Here is a 21,914-nt window from a genome sequence, read left to right as displayed (position 1 = left end):
CAACTGTGATTTGTTTGAAGTCATTAAGTCAAATAGATATCTACGCTTCGTAAGGACCTGTTAGTTTTATATCTCTAAACTTCTTGATGTGCTATCATGTCAAACGCAGAGATTTTAAAACACTTTGGGCTTATGTAACCTTAATATCACAAAACTATCTAACCCCAGACTAGATCTAGATCTAAATATGGACGCTACTTATGTTGTGGAATACCCACAACATTATCAACTAACCTATGCTTATATGGCTTTTCTATTTTAATACCAAGTCCAAAAATAGGACCTCCTGAATTTCACAGAATTTGTACTGTCCATTGCAAATTTAGACCTGGTTATATCAATTCCCCAAGGCTATCATAATTTTGTGGACACACCAAGTAAAATACCTATTATAATATCATATTTTTCAGTGACATAGATATTTGTTAGCCGGCAGCATTCTTGGAAAAAAAGCAGGTTTCGTATGCAGATATATGGGATAGGTTCTAGATTTAATGGACTAACGTCTCATAAACTAGTGCATATTCGGTGATAAACCAATGCATAGTATTATTTGTTATACAATAATTCATGTGGCTATTTGATCAATTTGATCTATATTATCAAATTATATTAACATTAATATTATAACAATTTGCAATTGTGCCGATATTTTATAATTGTTGTCTTATCCCGTAGCCCCTTTAGGTTTTAGTTTAATTTTTCAATGTCTTTCCTTTTAATATTTAATGTTGTGTATTTTTGAGATAGATATATGTTATTAGGCAAATATGCTTATTCTTGTCACGGAGATTTAAAGTCTAGGAGATCCCATGTTAAAAAAAAAAACAGACGAAAGGGAAGAAAATAAAATTCTTATTTTATGCAAATAACAATTGAATATATATTTGGCCCCTTCTGTCTCGGAAGACAATGGATGCGTCCAAATAGGTCGCTGGTTTTGGTTTCGACTTAAAACAGGGCAGAATCTATCTGGTGTGTCTAATTAAGCCAATTCTAGACCGGCCGAGTTAGCCACAGTTAATGCATGTGTATGCATCTGATTTAGGGCTAGCTGATAGGGCAGCTTTCTTTTTCTCTCTCTTGACTAAGGCGGCTTCTTTTGCTCTCTTCGAAGTTCGTACCAGCACGTACAGTCTGTCCCAATGCTGTCCTATATAGGGCTATTTCCTTCAAAATACTTCCATTTATGCCTGTTGCTCTCATGTCCCGCTTGCAGACATCTCTAAAGGTTAGTCTTTTGCGGTCCTTGGGCCTGACTCCCTCCGAAAGTTCAGCATATAAGATATCTTAGATATACCGTTCCCCCCGAGCGTTAAGATAGCGGCATACACAGCTTACACATTCCTTTTTATTAGAAGAAGAATAACCTCAACCATGCATTGGCTGTGACTGCTATCCCAATGTGTGACACGGACTCATAATATAAAACAAAGTTCTTTTTTTTTTCGTTACTTATTCCATGCTAATTTCAATGTAGTTTGAAAAAAAAAAAAGAAAAATTCGTATGTATGGAAGTAATAAAACAAATGTAAAAAGAAAGAAAAGATGTGGCAAAGCTTTGGTCTAGAGATTTTACGAATGTTAAGCACTTTTTTTTTGTTTAGAAGTACAACTATTTGTTTCTAAGTAGTGAGTTGTTCGTTTTTAAATAATATTTAGTGCACGACATGGTCTAAATAGGGTCGTCTTCATCGAAATTGGTACAACATGACATGTATGTTATAGCATCCGCTGGCCATGACCTACGACCTTGGTACAGCTGAAGCAGAAGTAAAGTTCCCCTTTCAGAACCTTGAGATCTATAGGGTAGATGGCGTCTGTTTCCTTGGCATGGAGACCTGAAGCATAGGATAAGATCTGAATGGGGCCTCCTTGTGCTGTAGCGCCACCGGAATGGTTGGAAGATGGGTTGGTTTGTGGGCTTTTCTTTACGAATGGTGGGCTTGTGTTTTAGAAGGTGAAACACGACGTAAAAACTATGACAGCGCAACTAAGTGGGTGGGGGGGGGGAGCACTTTTTAAATCCCATTGATTCCTTATGGAGGCCTATAATTTCATGACAAGAGGAGTATATTAAGTAAGCAATTTCATATCAAATTAAATATTAGTAATATAGTGTAGTTTGCTACTAACTCTCCGCCTGGTCAAAGTGTACACTGTCATTGTTTGTCACGTTCTACCTCTGATCTAATGTCCACTTTTATCATTGTAACTTTCCGCCTGTGATCATGTTTTCAATTTTCAAAATTCTTAAAGCGCCGCCTCTGATTCTATATTATCTTTTATTCTATCCTCATCTTGTTTCGCACACGCAGTGGCGTAGCTAGGGTGTGGGGTGTGGTCCAAATTTGAAAAATCTCTCGGCCCCCCCCCCCCACTTGAGGGGGGCCTCCAAATGACTCCGAAATTGTTTCACATTAAACATTACGACATTATCTCATGTCATGATGTCAAAGGTCAAAATGCATGGGCTCCTAAAGAGGTCAAGCCCCCCCCCCCACCCCCGGGGGACCTAATCCCAAGCTACACCACTTCTCACACGTACAACCATTTTAGGTCATGTGCATTCATTAAGTTTCCTCATTTCACGTGTATGTAGCGTCATGTCTATTTTTAGAACACTAGCCAGTGTGCTGTACCGGGATGACATCAACTTCATTGCTCTGCAGTCATTCATATTAAAAACGTAATTCAACAGAAACAATGAAAGTAACTAGTGCAGTTATCACTAATAGTTTTTTGTTTATTCATTCGTATAGCTTTCCAAACGAAGCATTAGAGAACGTGAGTTTCTTTGACACATTTTATTTTGAAAAAAAACAACAACATGAGAACAGTAAACATTTGATAAAATTAACTAGCTATTATCTTATATAATACAGACGTTACTTCAAAAAAAAGAAGATGATTACGTCCTACGTTCCTACGCGTCATGCATTTAGTCATACATATTAATCAATGACTTGATTTCTGCCAAGTCACTGGTTTCCCAGGCTAGCACAGGCAACCCATTCCATACTCTTAATAGAGCTAGAGAAGAAGGAGCATTTGTACAAATTTGTCCTAGCATATGGAACGAGAATTATGCCTTTATCTTTGTGTCTTTCAGAGTATTTTATTAAATTTTGTTTTTGTATTTGAAGATTATGGTTCAGTGTTTTATGTATAATTACTACTTTACTTTTGAGTCTTCTATCCTGAAGGCTTTCTAAATTTAGGGATTTTACTAAAGGTGTTCTCTAAGTCAAATGTGAATATTCGTTTGTTATAAATCTCACTGCTCCATTTTGTGTCTTTTCCAGTTTCTTAATGTTTTCTTGAGTTGAGGGGTCCCAAATGGAGGTTTCTAATATTGACCTAACCAAGATTAAATAACATTTTAGTTTTTATGTTCTTATTTGATTTATACAAATTTCTTTTAATATAAACCCTAAAGCTTTGTTTGATTTTTTTGATAGTTTCATCAACATTACTGATAATTCATTATTTTGTTTAATAATTCAGTTTTCTCATATTTGGCTAAATTTGTTGCGTTTAGTCCCCTTGAATAAGTGGTAAAGCTATTTCTTCCTCACGCATTCTTCGATCAAGTTGATACTTTAAACAATTATTTATTGTACCTAAGAAAACATGAATCAATAAATAAGGTAATTAATTATTTTGGATTAATGACGACTAAGGAAAACAACATTGTATTATTGATATAGTCGTAAGGATGGAGTTCTTCCCTTTTTAGGATAGCTTTGTTCTGTTGTTTTTTTTTAAATGAATTTTAGCGGTCGCCGAAAGGGGAATAGATGTTATTAGTTTGTTTGCTCTGTCTGTTCGTCCGTCCATCCGTCCGTCCAGTTCAGATCTCGTAAACTAGAAAAGATATTGAAAATCCGACATCATGATATTTTAGTCCATTTAGAGTTCTGATGCAACGGCTACTTTTTCTTTTCTGAAATCGAAAAATTTGATTTTTAAAATCAACTATGCAAAGTTTTTTCCATAAAACATACACCATTTTTCCAACTATTCACTATTAATAGTAACAAACACGGGAGACTGTTTAGAAAGGGAAAGTACATTATACCATATTTTAACACATTTATGCCAACGGTTTAAAAATTTTTTCAATTTTTTTTTTTCAAAAATGTATTATTAAATCTCAGTCTTACAAACTACCTATGTTTACTTTTATTTTTAATGAGGCAAAATCTATTTAATATGCATACAAGTGGAATGTAATTTAAAACAATAATTAATAAGTAGCAATTTATATTACACACATGCTTTGACCACCATAAATGGACATTGTTGACACTTAATGAAAGGGAAACAGGTTCAAATTTTATTTGATGAGGTTTCAATTTAGAGTTTCCCCCTTTACAAAATAATTAGATTTATTAGATAATCCTTCAATAACATCAGTAAGGCCAGGTTCACATTTAGCTTCACCTTCACCTATCCCTTGGTCCAATGTCCCATTGGGGCACCACACAAGATCTGTCTACCCTCTTTTTCCTTTTCTTTCTGTCCTTTGCTTTTGATAAAATTTCATTCACTGTCTTCCATTCGCTTTCACTGCCTTCCTCTTCATCTTTTTCCTGGTACTGTTCCATGTAGAAGGGTCTTTGCGAGCCCTGAGGACCTTGTGATGTGGCCATAGACTTTGAGTCTACGTTTTTTTGACAATGGTTTGCAGGTCATCGTGGGGTCCAATAGCTGTATTCATCTTGTTTCTAATTTCTTCATTCGTGATGCGGTCTTTGTGACACCTAGGATTTAACAATATCTTTATAACTATCAGTTCATCCAATACATATGAATATTAACCAATGTAATAATAATAACATTAATAAATCTCCGTATCCTGTGGTATCAAGTCGTTAGTCGAACTAACAATACAACAGCAAGTCTCTTTTTTTTGTATCGATGGAGAAAGCGTGGTAGTTGTAGTCCATAGTTTCTGATAGTCTTTCTGAAAATATTGAAACCTGCCTTTTTATCTACCTGTGTGGACCAACTCGGGGGACCGATTTTGAGTTAGTGTTTACACACAAACTGTCTTTGTAACCTTGTTTATATATTTTTTTTTTAAATCCTATTTTAAGCTTATAGACTGATTTTTTAAATTTATTTTTAAAATATCTCGTTTTAGCTTGCAAACTCCATATGGGGTCAAGGTGAGTGGACACTGGATGTGTTTTTCTAAAACGGCTCTAACGATAGAAATATGACAGCTTATGTTTGTCTTTTGGGGAAAAAAATAAATACCTTATTGGACACAGCGAGAATTTTGTTTTGACTGTTATAATTTTTTCAAAATATAATTTAATTACGCTTTTAATTTTTTCATTTTAAACACGGCTTCATCGGGAATCCCCGCACTTGACTCAAATGTTTGTATTTAGGAAAGCGTTGAATAAATACAATTAAAAACTAGACGTACCGAGTATATGTACATTTTTACACACCGTGTTATGTAGAAAGGTTAATAGAAGAAATAGATTGTGCAAATCTCACTGGAAAGACTTCTTGCAGTAGTGAAGCATTACAAGAAATAAATACATTGAAAAATTATAGATCTTAAACAAAGTAAAGTATAAAAAAAAGCTTATATTTAGCGTAGTTGTATCGATAAGTTTGGGTCAGTCATGGTAATTAAATTTGTAACAAATCATTGCAATTCTAAATATTTTTAAGCAATTGTTTTTGTATAGCCCATTTTCATGCTTTTAACTTTCTCAATACGCTATGATCCTATCACTTGGCTGGACCAGTTGGGGAAGCATGGGATATCTGTGTGAATGTTACCGTGATAGCTTTTTAAATGCATTTATAAGACAAAAAAAATGAACGACCTGGATTCGAACTCCAGGGCTCTAGCCTCCTTAAGCTAACACACTAACCACTGTACCAGAGAATTGCTTATGAAAATAGAAGGTATTATAGTTATGTATTGTTAGTTTCAAACTTTAAAGCAAACTATAAAGTGGACTAAATTAACTTATACCACCACATAACTCAAATACAATTTTTTCCCTTGTTCGATACCAAACAATATGATCAATTACCATTAGATAATGAAACGATTGATAATTTTTAAAAATTTATTCTTGTTTTGTCAGTTTAAAAGGTATAAGTGTGCGAAATTTCAGCCTGATCCAAGATTGGGTGTTGGAGACACCACGTGTACCAACGTTTGACCAGACAGACAGACAGACTGAGCTAATAAAAGCTTTGTACAAATGTTTCTTTTTTTTTCTTCTTCTTACCGCTCAGACGTTGTTTCAAAACCCTAACAAACATACAGCACATAACGGGCGTGTACATCTAACAAACATACAGCACATAACGGGCGTGTACATCTAACAAACATACAGCACATAACGGGCGTGTACATTTAACACAATAAAAAGAAAACAAAACCAATGAGCAATCCAAGCTGATACGCTAACACGTGAATGTTGTTTTTCCTGATGTACAGCGTGGGCTGAAGCGGCACGGAGATAGGTCACAAACTTCTGACACCAGTTTGAGCAACTTTTTGTACATTAGCTGAGCCACTCATATAAGGAGTTTTAACTTGTGCAAAAGTGCAAAGTTTACCTTCCAGACCTTGCAGTCTATGGAGCAGATGATGTTAAGGTCATCTATTTCTATGAACAACGATTTACGAGCAGGGTGTCATGTGGCCAGCACAACGACCAATCTCTTTTACTTAACTATCAAAGTCATGTACTCATTAGAGTTGGATAGACTCAGTAGCGCCCTAATAAAAACCCAAATTCAAAATCTCAGTCTTCGCCGAGATTCGAACCCAGGACCCGAGGTTCGGAAGCCAAGCCAAGATTTTGTTTTTAAATTGTCTACATTCATCAGTACACATCATTAACAATTTTAACATTATGTCGTTAGTAGATTGTAGGTTAACAACTTCTTGTCTGCGGCTCAGGATTTTGTGATTCTACCATCACTAAAGAGATACAAGACACCGATAGCAAAGACAAATAGACTAAAATTGTATTGTCCCCCTTGTGTCTTTGTAACCTTGTTACTTTCAGTAGTTTCTTATTTTGTAAAGTGTAAGGAGAGAAAAACAAACTATAAACAAAAATAAGGTGAAAGACAGTGTTGTCTGAAATATTTTAGTATTATTTTTTTTATTAGTTAATTTTCACACACAAAACTAATCACAGTAATCTTGTCATTGAATACAATCTGTTTTTTTTTTTAAAGATCCGATTTGCTTTCTGCAAGTAATAAAATTCGGTAAGAAAAAAAAAATGCAAAGTTATATGAAGCAATGTGGCAGCGATATAATGGAATCCAAGGAAACTAAACGTCTAGGATGCCGTATGAGTCACTTTTGTCCACTAAATATCTTATTTTATAAATTATACACGTTCTTTCAGATAATTACCATAATTACATCCTAGGTGTATCCACGTGTTCAATAATCTAGTCATGAATGTTAATTAGAGACTTAACTATATTTAGTTATTTGTTTTCCTGGCTGATTCTGGTTCTATGGTCTAATAGCACTAAGAACGAAGAAGAACTTATAGGAATTTGTCTTAGCATACCGACCTATTTAGAAATGTGACTTTATCTTTTGTGTCTTTCTGAGTATTTTATTAAGTTGTTGTTTTCTTGTAATAAGCTATGGTTCAATGCTATTATTGCTAAAAGTGGTCGAGAGGATAAGTACGCTTGAGCTTGGCTTGACTACCTTTGAAGGGGGCTCGAGGTTCGACACCCGACTCAAGCAGAGTTGTGTTTACTGAGCGCCTAAAGGCAACACAGAAAACCTTCTCCCAGATACCCCCCCCCCACACACACACACACCGGTCCACAAATGAGATTGAACCATAGCGCTCTGAGCATGCTATATGCACCAAAGGAAAAGCTATCTATTTATTTTATTTTACTTTTTTAGTTTTCTGTCCTGTAGTGTCTCGAACTTTTGTGAATTAATCCTCAAATCATACTCGCTACATACGACGGATATTTGTTTCTATAGGGCTGATACGTGCACAAAAAACAATTATTTTATGGTTTATTAAATTATTTCCTTATCAATACTTCTGTAGTTTGAACACCGGATACACTTAATAAACTTGCTATTTGATGGATCAGCCTCCATGTAGGACACATTTTTAATTGCTTAAATTATGCCCAATCGTTATATGTGTTAGAGAGTGTTAGTGCATGTTTCTATGGTGACGTGAGAAGAAGCTAAACATCGGTTGGTTGCTATGCAGTCTGAATGGTGCTAGATAAGCGGCATTGCTGTAAGCTGTCTTGGGTTGGCCAGACGACTCCAGAATGCCAGAGTGAAAAGACGTGTTTTTTTGTAGTGAGTTAGATTTTGTTCAAAATGCCAGATTTAGATTATAACCAAAATCTACTACATTCATTTCATGTCATCTCAAGTTAAATTTGTCTATATTGTAATAAAAACCTATATTTAGTATTGTTCACTATGAAGTTATTCAAGTTAAAATTCAATACGCCTACAGCCTACGTCAACAACAAGTTAATATAATCGGCTGAAAAGCCTACAACCGACATCTAATATATAAAATCTAAAACAAAATAAATACATCTAGGTCAATGGACAAGAAACAGATATCTGGAGTCGCTGATGGTTTCCCCGCTTTCTGATGAATCGTTCCCATAAAACGTTGCTCCATCGATTCTCACAATTCTCTGATGTCTTGGCCTGTCAGTTATTAAGCATGTAATTAATTCAAAGTCACTTCTCTTTACTTTGTAAGTCATCGCCACTGTAGGTACCCAGAGGCACGCGGCGACCAGGAAGACATAAAAAAAAAAAGTAGAACCGGAAACTAAACTTAGCTTACTGAATATGTCCTGGAGAGGTTTCTAAGTAAAGACATGCATGTATATGACAGAGAGAAAGTCACATGTCAGCTTCTATTTTGTTTTTAAACTGAGAGAGGGACGAAAACGGCTAGTTGAATTTCGGAGGTGGAAAAAAAAATATTTTACAGCCGGGAAAGGAAAGTTTTCGTTTATCAAAATTTGTCCTAATTTCCCTTGTTTCTTTTTCTCCTGCTCGCATTTTCGAAGGTCTAAAATTGTATGGAACTATGTATAATTCAAAAACTATGTCTATGTATTAGTTGTAAAACACGATGGATGAACTTGAGAACGGGGAAGAATAGATTTTCCGAAAAAAACAACACTTTTAAAGAAATTTTTCATATACCGGTAAAAATAAATTGATTTATTTGTAACACCAGTTACGATTATACTTTGTTAAAGTCTACTTCACGAACTACATCTGTGAATGAAATAGCTTTTAGAAATAACCGATAACATATTTGAACTTCATAAAAACACGTATATTTGCCAATAAATGAGTGTGAGATTCAAAAGATACTTCAGCTACCTATAGACTCAAATCAATACATGGTAGTTGGGGGAAGGAAGGAGAAATGTCGACAGAGCTTACACCAGCTAGGTAGACAGTGACCCGTCTTCTTCCCCACCACTTGTCAAGAAAAGCTTATTGACAGTATTATCACTGTGTCATTTAAAAAGTGTTCACTTTTGGAAAGGGTTAGTTAGCACCAACGTCCATTATAACTTGTTTTTTTTTTCTTTACTTCTTAGGTCATCTCGACATGGGCGAGAACAAACGACCAGATCTAAGACGCTGGCTGGAGACGATGGTCCTGGAGCATCGGTGTCCAGGCCTGGAGTGGGAGGACAAAGAAGAGAAGCTGTTTCGTCTGCCCTGGCCACACCAGAAGTCACGGGAATGGCGAGCCGAAAACTGCCAGATTTACATCGAGTGGGCCAAACACACGGGCAGGTTTAAGCCTGGTGACCCCATGGACTTCCCCACTTGGAAGACCCGCATCAGGACGGCCATTAACAAGAACCGGGAGATCGAGGAGGTGCCCAGCCTTCACCAACGGGACTCCGCCAACCCTTACAAAGTGTACCGCTTCAAACCCACCTCGCCCGCGAGGCCCAGAAGAGAACATGAACGTGCATCGCCGACATCCACCGTGAACGATGAACTGCTTCCACTTCCGGTCGTCGCCGACAGTACGAATTTCTTTGTCTTTCCACAAGGGACAGAGCAGTCAAAGACTTTCAGCATCCCATGTCATTACTCTGGGGGCGCGGTGAAATCGATGAGTCCCATGAGCTACATAGGCATACCCATCACTGCGATAGCTCCTGAGTCTCGGACTTTTGACTTGATGGATACTTCTGAAAGAGACAGCGTTGCCTTCGCTGTGGATGCCACGCAGAATGGAATAGCGCAGTTAGCTGTTTACGATGGATATATTAAATCTAATCTATCGGTAAACTGTGAGCCATCTGAGACAAAGATGGACATTGCGAATCAGATCAGTTCTTTGAAGAAAGAGGATCCAGACCAATTACCTTCGGATTTGAACTCCTTACCTTCAAGTGACCTTTTGAGTTTCAATAGCACTCCAACCAATTACGAAACTATTCTTCCTTCCATTAACGACGAGTTGTTCAAGTCACTGGACAAAGCCGTACAAGGCGTGTGTTACTTTCATGTGCAGGTCTTGTACGGCATCCCCGGCAGAGTCGTCAACAGCTCCTCCGTCAGAACCAATCGCTGTCGCCTGTTTTTCGGCTCCCCGGACAGCAGGGCCAAAGCGGACATCGAACAGCGGACGGAGATACAAATGCCCAATTTCCAAGAGCTGGATGGAATCGGCGATGACATCAAGGACAAGATTAACAAGGCGCTGTTTGAGACTGAGGGAGGAGAGGTCATCTTAACCTACCACGACGGGGACATTTACGCTGAGAGAAGGTGCCTGACCAGGGTGTTTGTCTCGGACGGAGTGTCTGAAAGTACTGTCTTGCCCAGGAGTAAAAAAAATCGCCCGGCCGTCAGCATCAAAATCTTTGATTTCAACGAAAAGTTCCGTTCCGAGTTCATCGCCCACCAGAATGACCCAAGCCAACCAGTCCCCAAAGACTTTTGTTATTTAACATTTGGATACGAGATACTGAAAAACGACGAAAGCCCCCTCCGTGTTGTGCCCGTCTATGTTGTGGTCAAGCACCAACAGGCTGTTAATTTTCGCAATGCTAAAGTCAAGTCAATAGATTCGTCGAAACCTCTGATCTCAAACTCTTTGTAACGTATCAAATTGAAATAAATCAAAACATTTTTAAATGCTGTATCGAGGTTGGAATTGGGGGTGGGGTATTTTTTAAAAAAGATTATTTATTATGTGTACAGTTTAGTGATAGGTATTTGGGTCTATAACGAAAAGAAACTCTTCGAGACCGTATTTTAAAAAAAAGTTCTCCAGCAAAGTTGTTAAATTTTTGTAAGACCTATTTCTATGCTGTACACATAATTAATAACATAGAATTTAAAAGTCTGAATTTCTTCTTTGTTCTCTTTGTATTATGTTCAATGGTTCGAATCATTAATCCTATATCTGAGATGAACCGCGCAGTGATTTCTTGATCAGGCAGTTCTTAGTATAGTTTTTCTTCTATAGGAGGGTTTCGAGGCCAGAGTGCTGTTCGGGCTTCTCGATAGAGCATGCAGCTTCGTAGGACATGGTTATAGTTCTCTGGTGACGCTGGGGCAAGTCCCGATTTTAGCTTCCAGAACTCATGTTGTCTCATTATGTTGTGTCCTGATCTCAGGCGAAAAAATTATGCGTTGGTCATGTCGAGATATCTTATAATAGGCATCGTTTTAATGAGTTGCAAAAGTTTTAAAAATTATTTTTGTTTATGAAATGAGTTGTAGATATATTTGTTTCAGACACAAAAAAAAACAACAACTGGCCACTATAGAAGCATACATCCTAAAGTTTCAATGTAGTTCTCTTGTCTCATATTTCAAATAAATAAATGACGATACAGTGACGTAATAGTCACTAAAAATTAAATATCATTAAAAATTCAAAGTATGAAAGCATTATCTAATGTGATGATACTCTACTGTTTAATCCAGATAATGCTAAAAACATAACATCTCGACTTCACAAACAACTATCACTGGGCTTGATCGTTATAGCAGGCTTCAACAAGACCTGTGACGTCGCTACCTGTGGGCAGTGAGACCAATAGCACGTTGCCACGTCATACAGACTTGCGACGCGGCAACGAAGTATTGGTCTTCACCGCCCCACAAGTTGCGACGTTGCAGGTTAGTGTTTAGGTCTTCTATGACGATTGGTCTCGGCTTGATCAGCAAGGCTATCAATTCAGTATTTTTAATCAGACTGTTGACTTGCTTTGTGCGAGTGCCGTAAACATGCGCTGAACGAGATGTTCTTGGTCCTTTTTTGGGCCTCAAGATAACCACTAAAATGTATTAGTATCAAGAACTTTTCTGAAAGACCCCTCTTGAGATAATCTTTTGTCCAAGCACGCTAGCGTTTGTCTCTTCATAGTACTGAGAAGAATGTTTAAGTAACATTACATACGCCCATAGAGAGTTGGATACACATTGAATATACAGTACTTGTTACGTTTACTTTATCAAGTGTTTATAGAATGCTCTTCATTTGTAGAGTTTAATATTTTGGATTCAGTTTTTTTAATTTTCCAATCCATTGTCAATAAATCAAAACTCTTAGATTCAGATTTTTTAAACTTTTATTTTTTAAAATAGACCTTTCTAATAAATGATCAAATAGAGATATCAAAAGACATGGTAATGTGTGTCATTGGTCCTTACTTTCCTAATCTGTTGTCAGATATCTCTTCCGAAGATTGTAGGCACTAGGTGCCTGAAGTACTAATATCCCAACCCCAAAATAGATTGATCCCAAAGTTTAAAAGTGTGTGTGTATAGTGTGTCAGCTTTATAACCCAATTCCAACAATGTAGTCACTGTATCTCCAATCACTATATACCTGTATATTGACTTTTTGTAACTTTTTAATAAAGCTTTTAGGTCTACGTTTGTCTCAGAAATATTTATTGTTTATGTAGTTGTTTTAAGTTTTTAAATAAAACTTATTAGTACATTAGAATGTGTTTGATTCATTGTATGTTACAACCATAAAATAAAGAATGTATTATGATTCTAAAATGATTCTAATTACAATGCATTTTGTCATAAAATTGGTGACTTAAACTTCTGTGAGAACCCTTCAAATTTTAGAAATGTAAAGTAAACAAGATTACAAAGAGAGTTTGTGTTACACAAACTCAGAGGCGGCCCCCGTCGAAGTCGGATCCCTGTCGGATCTGCATATTCGCAAATAATATTCAAGAGGTGATTTAATTTTGATGTAAAATGTTTTACACGTTTCAGATGTTCCTTCAGAGTTGAAGATAATTACTTCCTAGTCCAAACCCCCCGCAGGACGACGGGGGATGGGAGCGGGCAGGGTTTGAACCCTGGGCCATCCATAAATCTGAACGACAGTCCAGCGCGCAAACCGCACGACCAGGCAGCCATCCGATGGTCAAAAGTAATAATGTTTCAAAGATTCATTTGCCGTAAATTTAAATTTAAATTTAATAAAAAAAATAGTAGATTAGTTTTAGTATATTAAAACATTACAATATTGATCAAAACGTTTGGAAATGAAAATCTACACTTTTTTTTTACACTTTAAGTTTAGAAATTGAAATTCTACATCTTAATCTAGTCTATTTTAGTCTAAACTAGATCTAGAAATTCTAGATCTAGACTCTAAAATAATTTTAATTAGAATATAAATCCAGATCTAGATATACTGTAATAAAAATCTAGATCTAGTTTAAAAAATCTAGATTAGATCTAAATCAAGATATCATTCCTTTTTTAAACGCGAGTCACATAACGAGGCTTAATAAACATTACTATACCGAGTTCTTTTTTCATTTCATTTGAAGAATTAATTCCATATAACGTCAGAGGGAAAAAAAAACACTACGTCACACGGCCTAGCTAGACTAAAAATAGCCTTCATCTATAAGAGCCATTTATAGTGATGGGCAAAAGTTAACTAAAAAGTTGCTAACTTTTAGTTTAACTAAAAAAAATTAGTTAAGGCCAAAGTTTAATTAAAAAAAAAAAGTTTAGTTAAAATCCTAGTTTAATTATTTTTTTTTAGTTACAAACTAAAAAGTTTAATTACAAATTTTACAAACTTTTTTAACATACATACCAATAAATATTTAGATCTATGTTATTAGGAGAATATATATAATGAATAATAGAGAGGAGAATAAAATAGAGGGTGCACAGGTCACTAGAAAGCCTTTTGACCTTTACCCTATAATGGTCGCTATTCCCGCCAATTCAAGGTATTTGAAAAGCGAGAAAAATAAAAAAAAACGTGTTCATTAAATTTCTAGCAAGTTTCGCTGCTTGATAAATCCTGATAATTCCTTGCTTCTATAGATCTACATTTTGCTGCTTTTTATTTGCATTTTTATTAAACACCAGTGTGTTCCTGTATAGCTGCAGGCAAAGAATTTTGCTTTACTATAGATCTAAAAGAAATGTCGACTCTTTTTATTTTAAAACATTTTACTAGATCTAGAGTCTAGTAGAGTTAGAGTCTAGTGATGTCTAGTCAATTAGTATTAGTCTAGTACTACTATTAGATCTACAGTCATAATAGTCTATATTTAATTATTTTAGTCTTAAGTAGAGTCTAACTCTTAGTAGTCTTAGTCTTAGATCTAGATGTTAATTTAAAATTATAAGTCAATAATCTAGATCTAGAATCTAGATCTATTAATGAGGTAGTTTCGTATTCCCCCCGAGTCACGTGGTTGTGTGTATACAACGCGCACCGTGCTTAGTTTTAGTTAGTTTGTAGTGAGAATCTGAATCGTTTTAAGTCAATATTTAGTGGTTTCAATTTACTCATTAGCGCTAAACTATAATTTGTTAATAACAGGAGAATCTAGAGATACATTTTTTTTTAATAGTTTCAACTAAATCAAATAGTTAAACCTTTGATAGAAGGTATACCGAAGCGTTGGCCTATAATCTGCCATACTGAGATCAAGATTTCTTGATCTACAATGAATGACTACATTTACAGTTCTTAGCATTCGGGTAACCAATCCTAGAAAAAAAAAAACACTTTCATCCCCCCCCCCCCCCTTTTCCTCTGCCCAAAAGTAAACAAGCTTGAACTTGAGTAGAACACTAAAAGTTGGACAGCAGACCAGTGTGTATTGGTCAGATAGCTCTAGGGCTAGTGTGTAGTCGATATGTCGACTAGTTGTTATAAAAGATAAAAAGACTGCCATGTGTTTTCCTTGTGCGTAATAGGCTTTAGTTGTTTAGCGAACAAATAACACATCTGATAGTCAAGGATAAATCGAGATCTACTCTTACAGTTACACAGGTCAAATGTGTCTTACCCCGCCCTTTCATTGTTAAATTTGGTTTCTAAGTAATTAAATGGATCTAGATCTGTTTCGTCGACGCATTTTTGAAACTTTAATGTAACATTTTGTGAATTTCTTAAAAATGATAGAACTTTTAATAACATAATAATACATCATGTATCCAAAACAAAAAATAATTCTTAATGTAATCGATGTGCATAATGTATTTCAAATTAGCGGAATATGAAATACATAACGTTAAAAATAGCTGAAGTTTACGAAAATAACAATGTTTCAACTAATATGCATATTATCCCATATATAGGCCTATAAATAAATAAATAAATATATATATATATATATATATATATATATATATGTGTGTGTGTGTGTGTGTTTTGTGTAGTTTATACCAAGCTTTTTTTTTAATCTTACAAGAACGTTTGTAAAAACATCTTGTTCTGTATGTGAATGTAGATCTATCATCAGCAAAGTGTTGACGCTTGTCATGACTATAAAGGAAATATCATTGATAATTTAAACCTATCCTTAAACAGTTCTTGGCCCTTTATGAAAACATTCGTATAATTATTTGAACATTCAGGGAGTTCGTTGATGTACTCTGTATATTTTAAAATGTTCTGATCATTTCGTTTGTAGAAGATATTAGATCCAGAATATTCTAGAATCTAGAGTTAGTTAGAGAGTCAACATGCAGTTTTATCATTACTTCTAAAATGGTAACTTATATTAGAACTTGTACAATGACATCTAATTTCTTTCTATAATAGTGATCTATCTATTGATTCTATTAAATTCTACATCTATCCCATAAAGACATTTAATAAAAATCTTTTTTTCATGTGAACAAATAAATGTTTATTACATTTTGTTAAAGAGATTGGTTGTACTTTAAATTTTTCATTTTTTGGCTGTTTTGTCCTTAAAAAAGGTCAAAATAGTTAGTAAAAGTTTAACTAAAGTTTCTTAGTTTAGTTTAACTAATTTTTTCAATTTATGCTTAACTAAAAGTTTAATTACTTTTTTTTAGTTCAAACTTAGTTTTAGTTTAACTAAAAACATTTAGTTTAGTTCCCATCACTAGGCCCATTTATCGAGTGTTCATAGACTTTGGTGCACCGAGTGCGTTCTTTAAGCATTTCATTTAAAGAATTCATTCCATATGACGTCAAAGGAAAAAAAAACACTACGTCACACGGCCTAGCTAGAATAAAAATCGCCTTCATCATTACGAGCCTTTTATCGAGTGTTCATAGACATTGGTGCACCGAGTGCGTTCTTTTAGCATTTCATTTAAAGAATTCATTCCATATGACGTCAAAGGAAAAAAAAACACTACGTCACAAGGCCTAGCTAGACTAAAAATCACCTTTATCAACACGAGCCATTTCTCGAGTGTTCATAGACATTGGTGCACCGAGTGCGTTCTTTTAGCATTTCATTTAAAGAATTCATTCCATGTGACGTCAAAGGAAAAAAAAAACACTACGTCACACGGCTTAGTTAGACTAAAATATGTTTTCATTAATACAAGCAATTTTTTCGAGGGTTAATAGACATTGGTGCACCGAGTGCGTTCTTTTAACATTACATTTAAAGAGTCCATTCATATGACGTCAAAGAAAAAAAATTCCATTACCTCACAATAGGCTAGTACCGGTACCATAAAAAAAAATGTCTTTATTTACACGAGATATTTAACGAGGGTTCATAGACATTGGTGCACTGAGTTCTAATAGATATTATTTAAAAAGGATCAAAGCCACATTGTTTTTGCGTTTTGTCTGTCAGTCGGTCTGTCCGTTATCTTTATATAAAAAAAACAACTAAAAGTTATTAAAAATTGATTAACCTTTATTTTACGTTTCAAAACATCGCAATAATTTTTAGGTATGAACACAATTGAAAAGTTTATATAATAGATTGTTCCGGATGTTTGTATAAATAGTAAAAGAAAAAGAGAATTTCAGATAAATGTAATACCGTTAATTAAATTTTTTGGATGGTCTCGTATACAAATTAGATGTACTACAGCCACGTGGAGAGATTTTCATACCTAACTTTGATGTTTGGATTCTGTTTTCCTTAAAAATCGGAACATAATATTAACGATAATTAGATTTTTTAATGTTTTAGGTAGAAAGTTAAATGTACTGTAAGAGAGTAGTGAGTTAAAATATTTTTCATAAAAATCCGTAAAAACATTATTTCGTAAATGAGAAGATTATTTGTTTATTAATTAGAAGAGGGAGTTCAAACAATTATTTGGCGTTAGTAGATTTTTAAATAAATTCGGAAATTTCTGGCGACGATTTGTAAGAAACAAAATCCGGAACTTTCTTTATCGATTACAAAACTTCTATGTTATGTTTTACAAGAAAATTAGATGTCTAAAAAGTAATTTTCAGTAATCAATTCTAGTAAATTACTTTTTTTAAAAGCCTTATGCGATTTCAAACAATCATTAGGCATAATTCATGTTTTATAAAACAATATCCGGAACATTTTTACAATTAATGAAATATAAGTCAGTATAGAGATTATGATTTAGCATTAATATGCTATTTACATAAAAAACGGAACAACATATTATTGATAATGTGTTTTTGCAACGTTTAAGCATGGAAATGGAATGTAATATAAGTTAGAAGAGCAAACAAACATTTGTTGGCGTTGATTAGTTTTGCACAAAAAAATCCGGAACAATTAATTTTAGATACTTAAAACTATTGAGATGTTATGGGAGGAACATTAAAGGGTAAATCAGATTTTCAATAGCTTTTAGAGTTCTAGTTTTTTAAATCTAATCGTGACGGACAGACCGACCAACAGACAAAACGCACAAAAATAAGCTTCTTTTATTCGGATGGGGGCACTAAACAAAAAATAAATAAAATCTGATTTTTAAAAAAAGTTTAAGGAATTGGTTTAGCACCTGATCATGTTGCGACGTTACGCTACTGCACGAAAATCGCTGCATAAAAAGTCCATTTAAAAAAATGTGCGTGATATTTACATACAAAGTGCATTATTAGCCTTTATAAACAAACAGAAATGTTTTCTTTTAATTTTAGCAGCTAGTTGACCAGAAAAAACGTCTTTAACTATTATTTATATTTGTTGTAAACATTTCCTGTACATTTTTAAAATATATTTGACTTAGTGATACTAAAAATACACAAAAATTGTCCATCTTTGTTAGCATATTGTAACATTGCCTCCCTTACATTTACGTAATTGTTTTAGAATTGGTGTATTTTTATGAAAAAATCGCTTGCATAATTAATTTTATAAATTAAACGGTTTGCTTTTAGAAAACCAAAAGTAGCCGTTGCACCTAAACTTTTCAAGCCGGATTTAATGATGAAATAATATTTTTCATATCTCTTCTAGTTTTCGAGATCTGAGTGTGACAGACGGACAGACGGACAGACGGACAGACGGACATTTTGCACAAACCTAATAGCGGCTTTTTCCCCTTACGGGGGCCGCTAAAAAAAAACTAGCTGTCTATAACTTAGAATGTTTTACCTTTTTTTTTGGGGTGTATTTCTTTATCTTGGTTATCAGTGAATTCATTTTTTTTTTTCACAAGTGCTCACCATTTACTTATTCTCGATCTCTACCATCTTCTTCAGCTGACACCATGCCATCACTGCGGCTTGGGTCCATGGGCGCCAAGAAATAGTTCAGTGCGTAGATTTGAAATACATTAAAATTAGTTAAGCACAAATAAAATAATTATAAAAAATACTTTGTAAAAAAGAAAAGACTGTTTTGGGTTTAATTGTATCAATTAGTTTGTATTAGTCATATAAATAAATTTTAATAGATCTAGACCAACAACAATACATCTGTGCGATTAGAAGTATTTTTACAAATTGTTTTTGTTTAGCGCAATTTCATGCTTTTAGCTTTTTCAAGGCGCTATGATCACTTTGTCTGGACCAGTTGGAAATAGAAAGGGGTATCTTGTGAATGTTACCGTGACATAATTCTTTACACAAAGTATAAAGGTGACTAATACAATGTATACCACCACATCTGTCAAGTACAATTTCTTTCCCTTGTTCTAGATCAAACAAAATATTTAAAAACCAATAGTTAATTAGAAAATTGGTTAATTTTTACTATTGTTCTCGCTTTGACAGGTAAATGAAATAATAGTGCAAAATTTTAGCTTGAATCGAGATTGGGTGTGGGAGAAATAACTCGCAGAAACTTTTTACCAGACAGACAGACAGAGTGAGTTGATATAACCTTTGTAATAAGACAATTATGTACTTAATTAAATACACACAAGTAACATTACAAGTAGTGATAAACTCTGCTGAACTTTTGTATTGAACGTTTGAACAAAGGTATTGAATAATTCTAATCAATAATCACATAACATAATTAAGTTCTTTACAGTGAGATGTGTGCTTATTGATTCGTACGTTGTTTATATTTTTTTTTACCTACCTTTTAAAAAATGATTTCAACTGTTCGGTTGACAACGTTTAGACACGTCCCTGGGCCGAAGTTTTGGTCTTATGGTGAACATAGAAGAGCCCAGTGATAAGTAGCTCGACTCGTCGGAGTCTTTTGGGGGTGCGGTAGTACTAGACGGGTGAAGTAACAACAATTATAAGTGAACTACAAATCGATACTAGGATTCACCGAACACCTCGCTGATATGGTTTTAGAGATAAATTTTAAAATGTCCCATCAGTTTTATTTTCTTTTCGATTCTTTATTAGTTTTATCTGGGCATTCGCTTTAAAATCCGTCATTGGCATGCAAGTTTAGTTCATGAGACCGTGCCCGTCAACTTAGGGATTTCTTCTTCTCCTTCCTTTCATCTTCTTTTTTTTTTACTTTCTTGCTTTTCAATTTTGATTTGTTTCTCTCTCTCTCTCTCTCTCTTTTCCACTCTTCTCTCTTTCTTTCTTTCTTTCTTTCTCTCTCTCTCTCTTGTGTTCATTGTCTCTAGTCCTGCGCTACTTCTGAAAAAGGTGCACCTCCCAGATGTAAATGTTGAGAGTTTTTCCTCTTTCAGAACTAGATCTAAATCTTAATCTTGTGACATGGTTTTAAAGTGTGTTGATACATGGGAGATAATCAAAGCAATGAACGAGAAGTAGTTATGTCTCTTTACTTCCGAAGCAACTCGATCTAGTTAAAGTTAGAAATGTAATTATTGTTGTCTTTGTATCTCTTCTATCTCACTTCATCTCTTTCCCCCCCCCCCCCCACTCCCCAGCTTTTCTTTTCATAACCTACATATGTGTTTTTGATTCATAGAATTTATACCTTAAGAGCTAGTGTTAGGTTACCACATAACTACATAATCAAAATTAGACTTAGTCATATGAATTAACAAAGAAATATAGGACAATATGATAATGCATTCTGTTATGGAGCATGTGTGTGTGTGTGCTTACGAGGTGATATGAAAAAAAGGGAGCATTAATTCATAGGTTTGTAGAATGATGTAAGATAAGTGTCTCTATCATAATCCCTGTTGAGATCGAGAGAGACGACTCCAGGATGCCAGAGTGCGAGGACGTGTTTTTAATAGTGAGCTAGATTTGTTTAAATATCAGTTTATTTCATTTCAAGTCGAATTCGTCTATATTATAATAAAAGTTTTATTTAGTTTTGTTTACAAAAAAAAAGAAGAAGTTATTTCAATTTTATAAGTTAAAATAGTATACGCCTACAGCGGATTAGTTGTTACCAACCCTCAGGAAACAAATGGGGTCATCCTTTATGAACATGAACAAAAATGCCATTCCTATGTATGTAGCAGCCCTTCACAAGTACTAGTGTCCCCGGCAAAGCCTCTCAGCCTCATCGTGGCGCCCGGGTGGAAACGGTCGTTAGAAGAGACGGTCAAACCAACAGTGTTGAAAAATAGAACCCCCGTTGGGGTGCTTGAGGACCGACCCTATTGCAATGGCGGGCATGGGAGCCCCAACACTATCCACACAGTGTTCCCCATGGAACCGTTATAGGGCAGACACCCGCACTACTGGTACAGAGAAGGAATATGGGGGGGGGGGGAAGAGATGGAGCCCTCCAGGCCTCGCCTTTTGTGTCCTGGGATACGAATTTTCGGTAAAAGGGATGTAACACATTAGCATCTGCTTGGTGTTGTGGACGGTCGTTGACCTGTAGTACTAAACTTCTGGTAGACAGCTAAAGCGCTGTAGGCGTGTAATATCTTAACTTATAAAAATTGAAATAACTTGCTTGTGAAGAATACTAAATTTAACTTCTATTATAACACAGACAAAATCAAGTTAAGATAAAATGAAATGAATGTAATAGACTTCGGTAATAATGTAACATGGTCTTTTTAACAAAATCTAGCTCGCTACAATAACACTTCTTTACAGTCTGACGTTCTGGAGTCGTCTGTTCTATCTAAGACCACAATGCCGCTTATTTTGCGTCATTCAGAACCAATCGCTAACTTCTTCCCACCGTCACCATAGAAACACACACACACACACACACACTCCATAACACTTGGATCCCTCCAACTCCAAGACAGAGAGTTGTTCAGACAGACCGATATAGGG

At 35.0% G+C, this 21,914-nt stretch overlaps 1 protein-coding gene across 1 annotated transcript; it reads left to right on the top strand.

Moving 5' to 3' along the window:
* Nucleotides 1-282: 282 nt before the first annotated feature.
* Nucleotides 283-13,167, top strand: LOC106058357 (uncharacterized). Its single transcript, XM_056019082.1, has 2 exons — nucleotides 283-377; nucleotides 9,634-13,167. Exon 2 carries the CDS (start codon nucleotides 9,645-9,647, stop codon nucleotides 11,157-11,159), a length of 1,515 nt encoding a protein of 504 aa, XP_055875057.1. The 5' UTR covers nucleotides 283-377; nucleotides 9,634-9,644; the 3' UTR covers nucleotides 11,160-13,167.
* The last annotated feature ends 8,747 nt before the right edge of the window (nucleotides 13,168-21,914 follow it).

Source organism: Biomphalaria glabrata, chromosome 2 (assembly GCF_947242115.1).
Source record: "Biomphalaria glabrata chromosome 2, xgBioGlab47.1, whole genome shotgun sequence".
Lineage (NCBI taxonomy): Eukaryota > Metazoa > Mollusca > Gastropoda > Planorbidae > Biomphalaria > Biomphalaria glabrata.
This window is presented reverse-complemented; position numbering and strand designations above follow the sequence as displayed.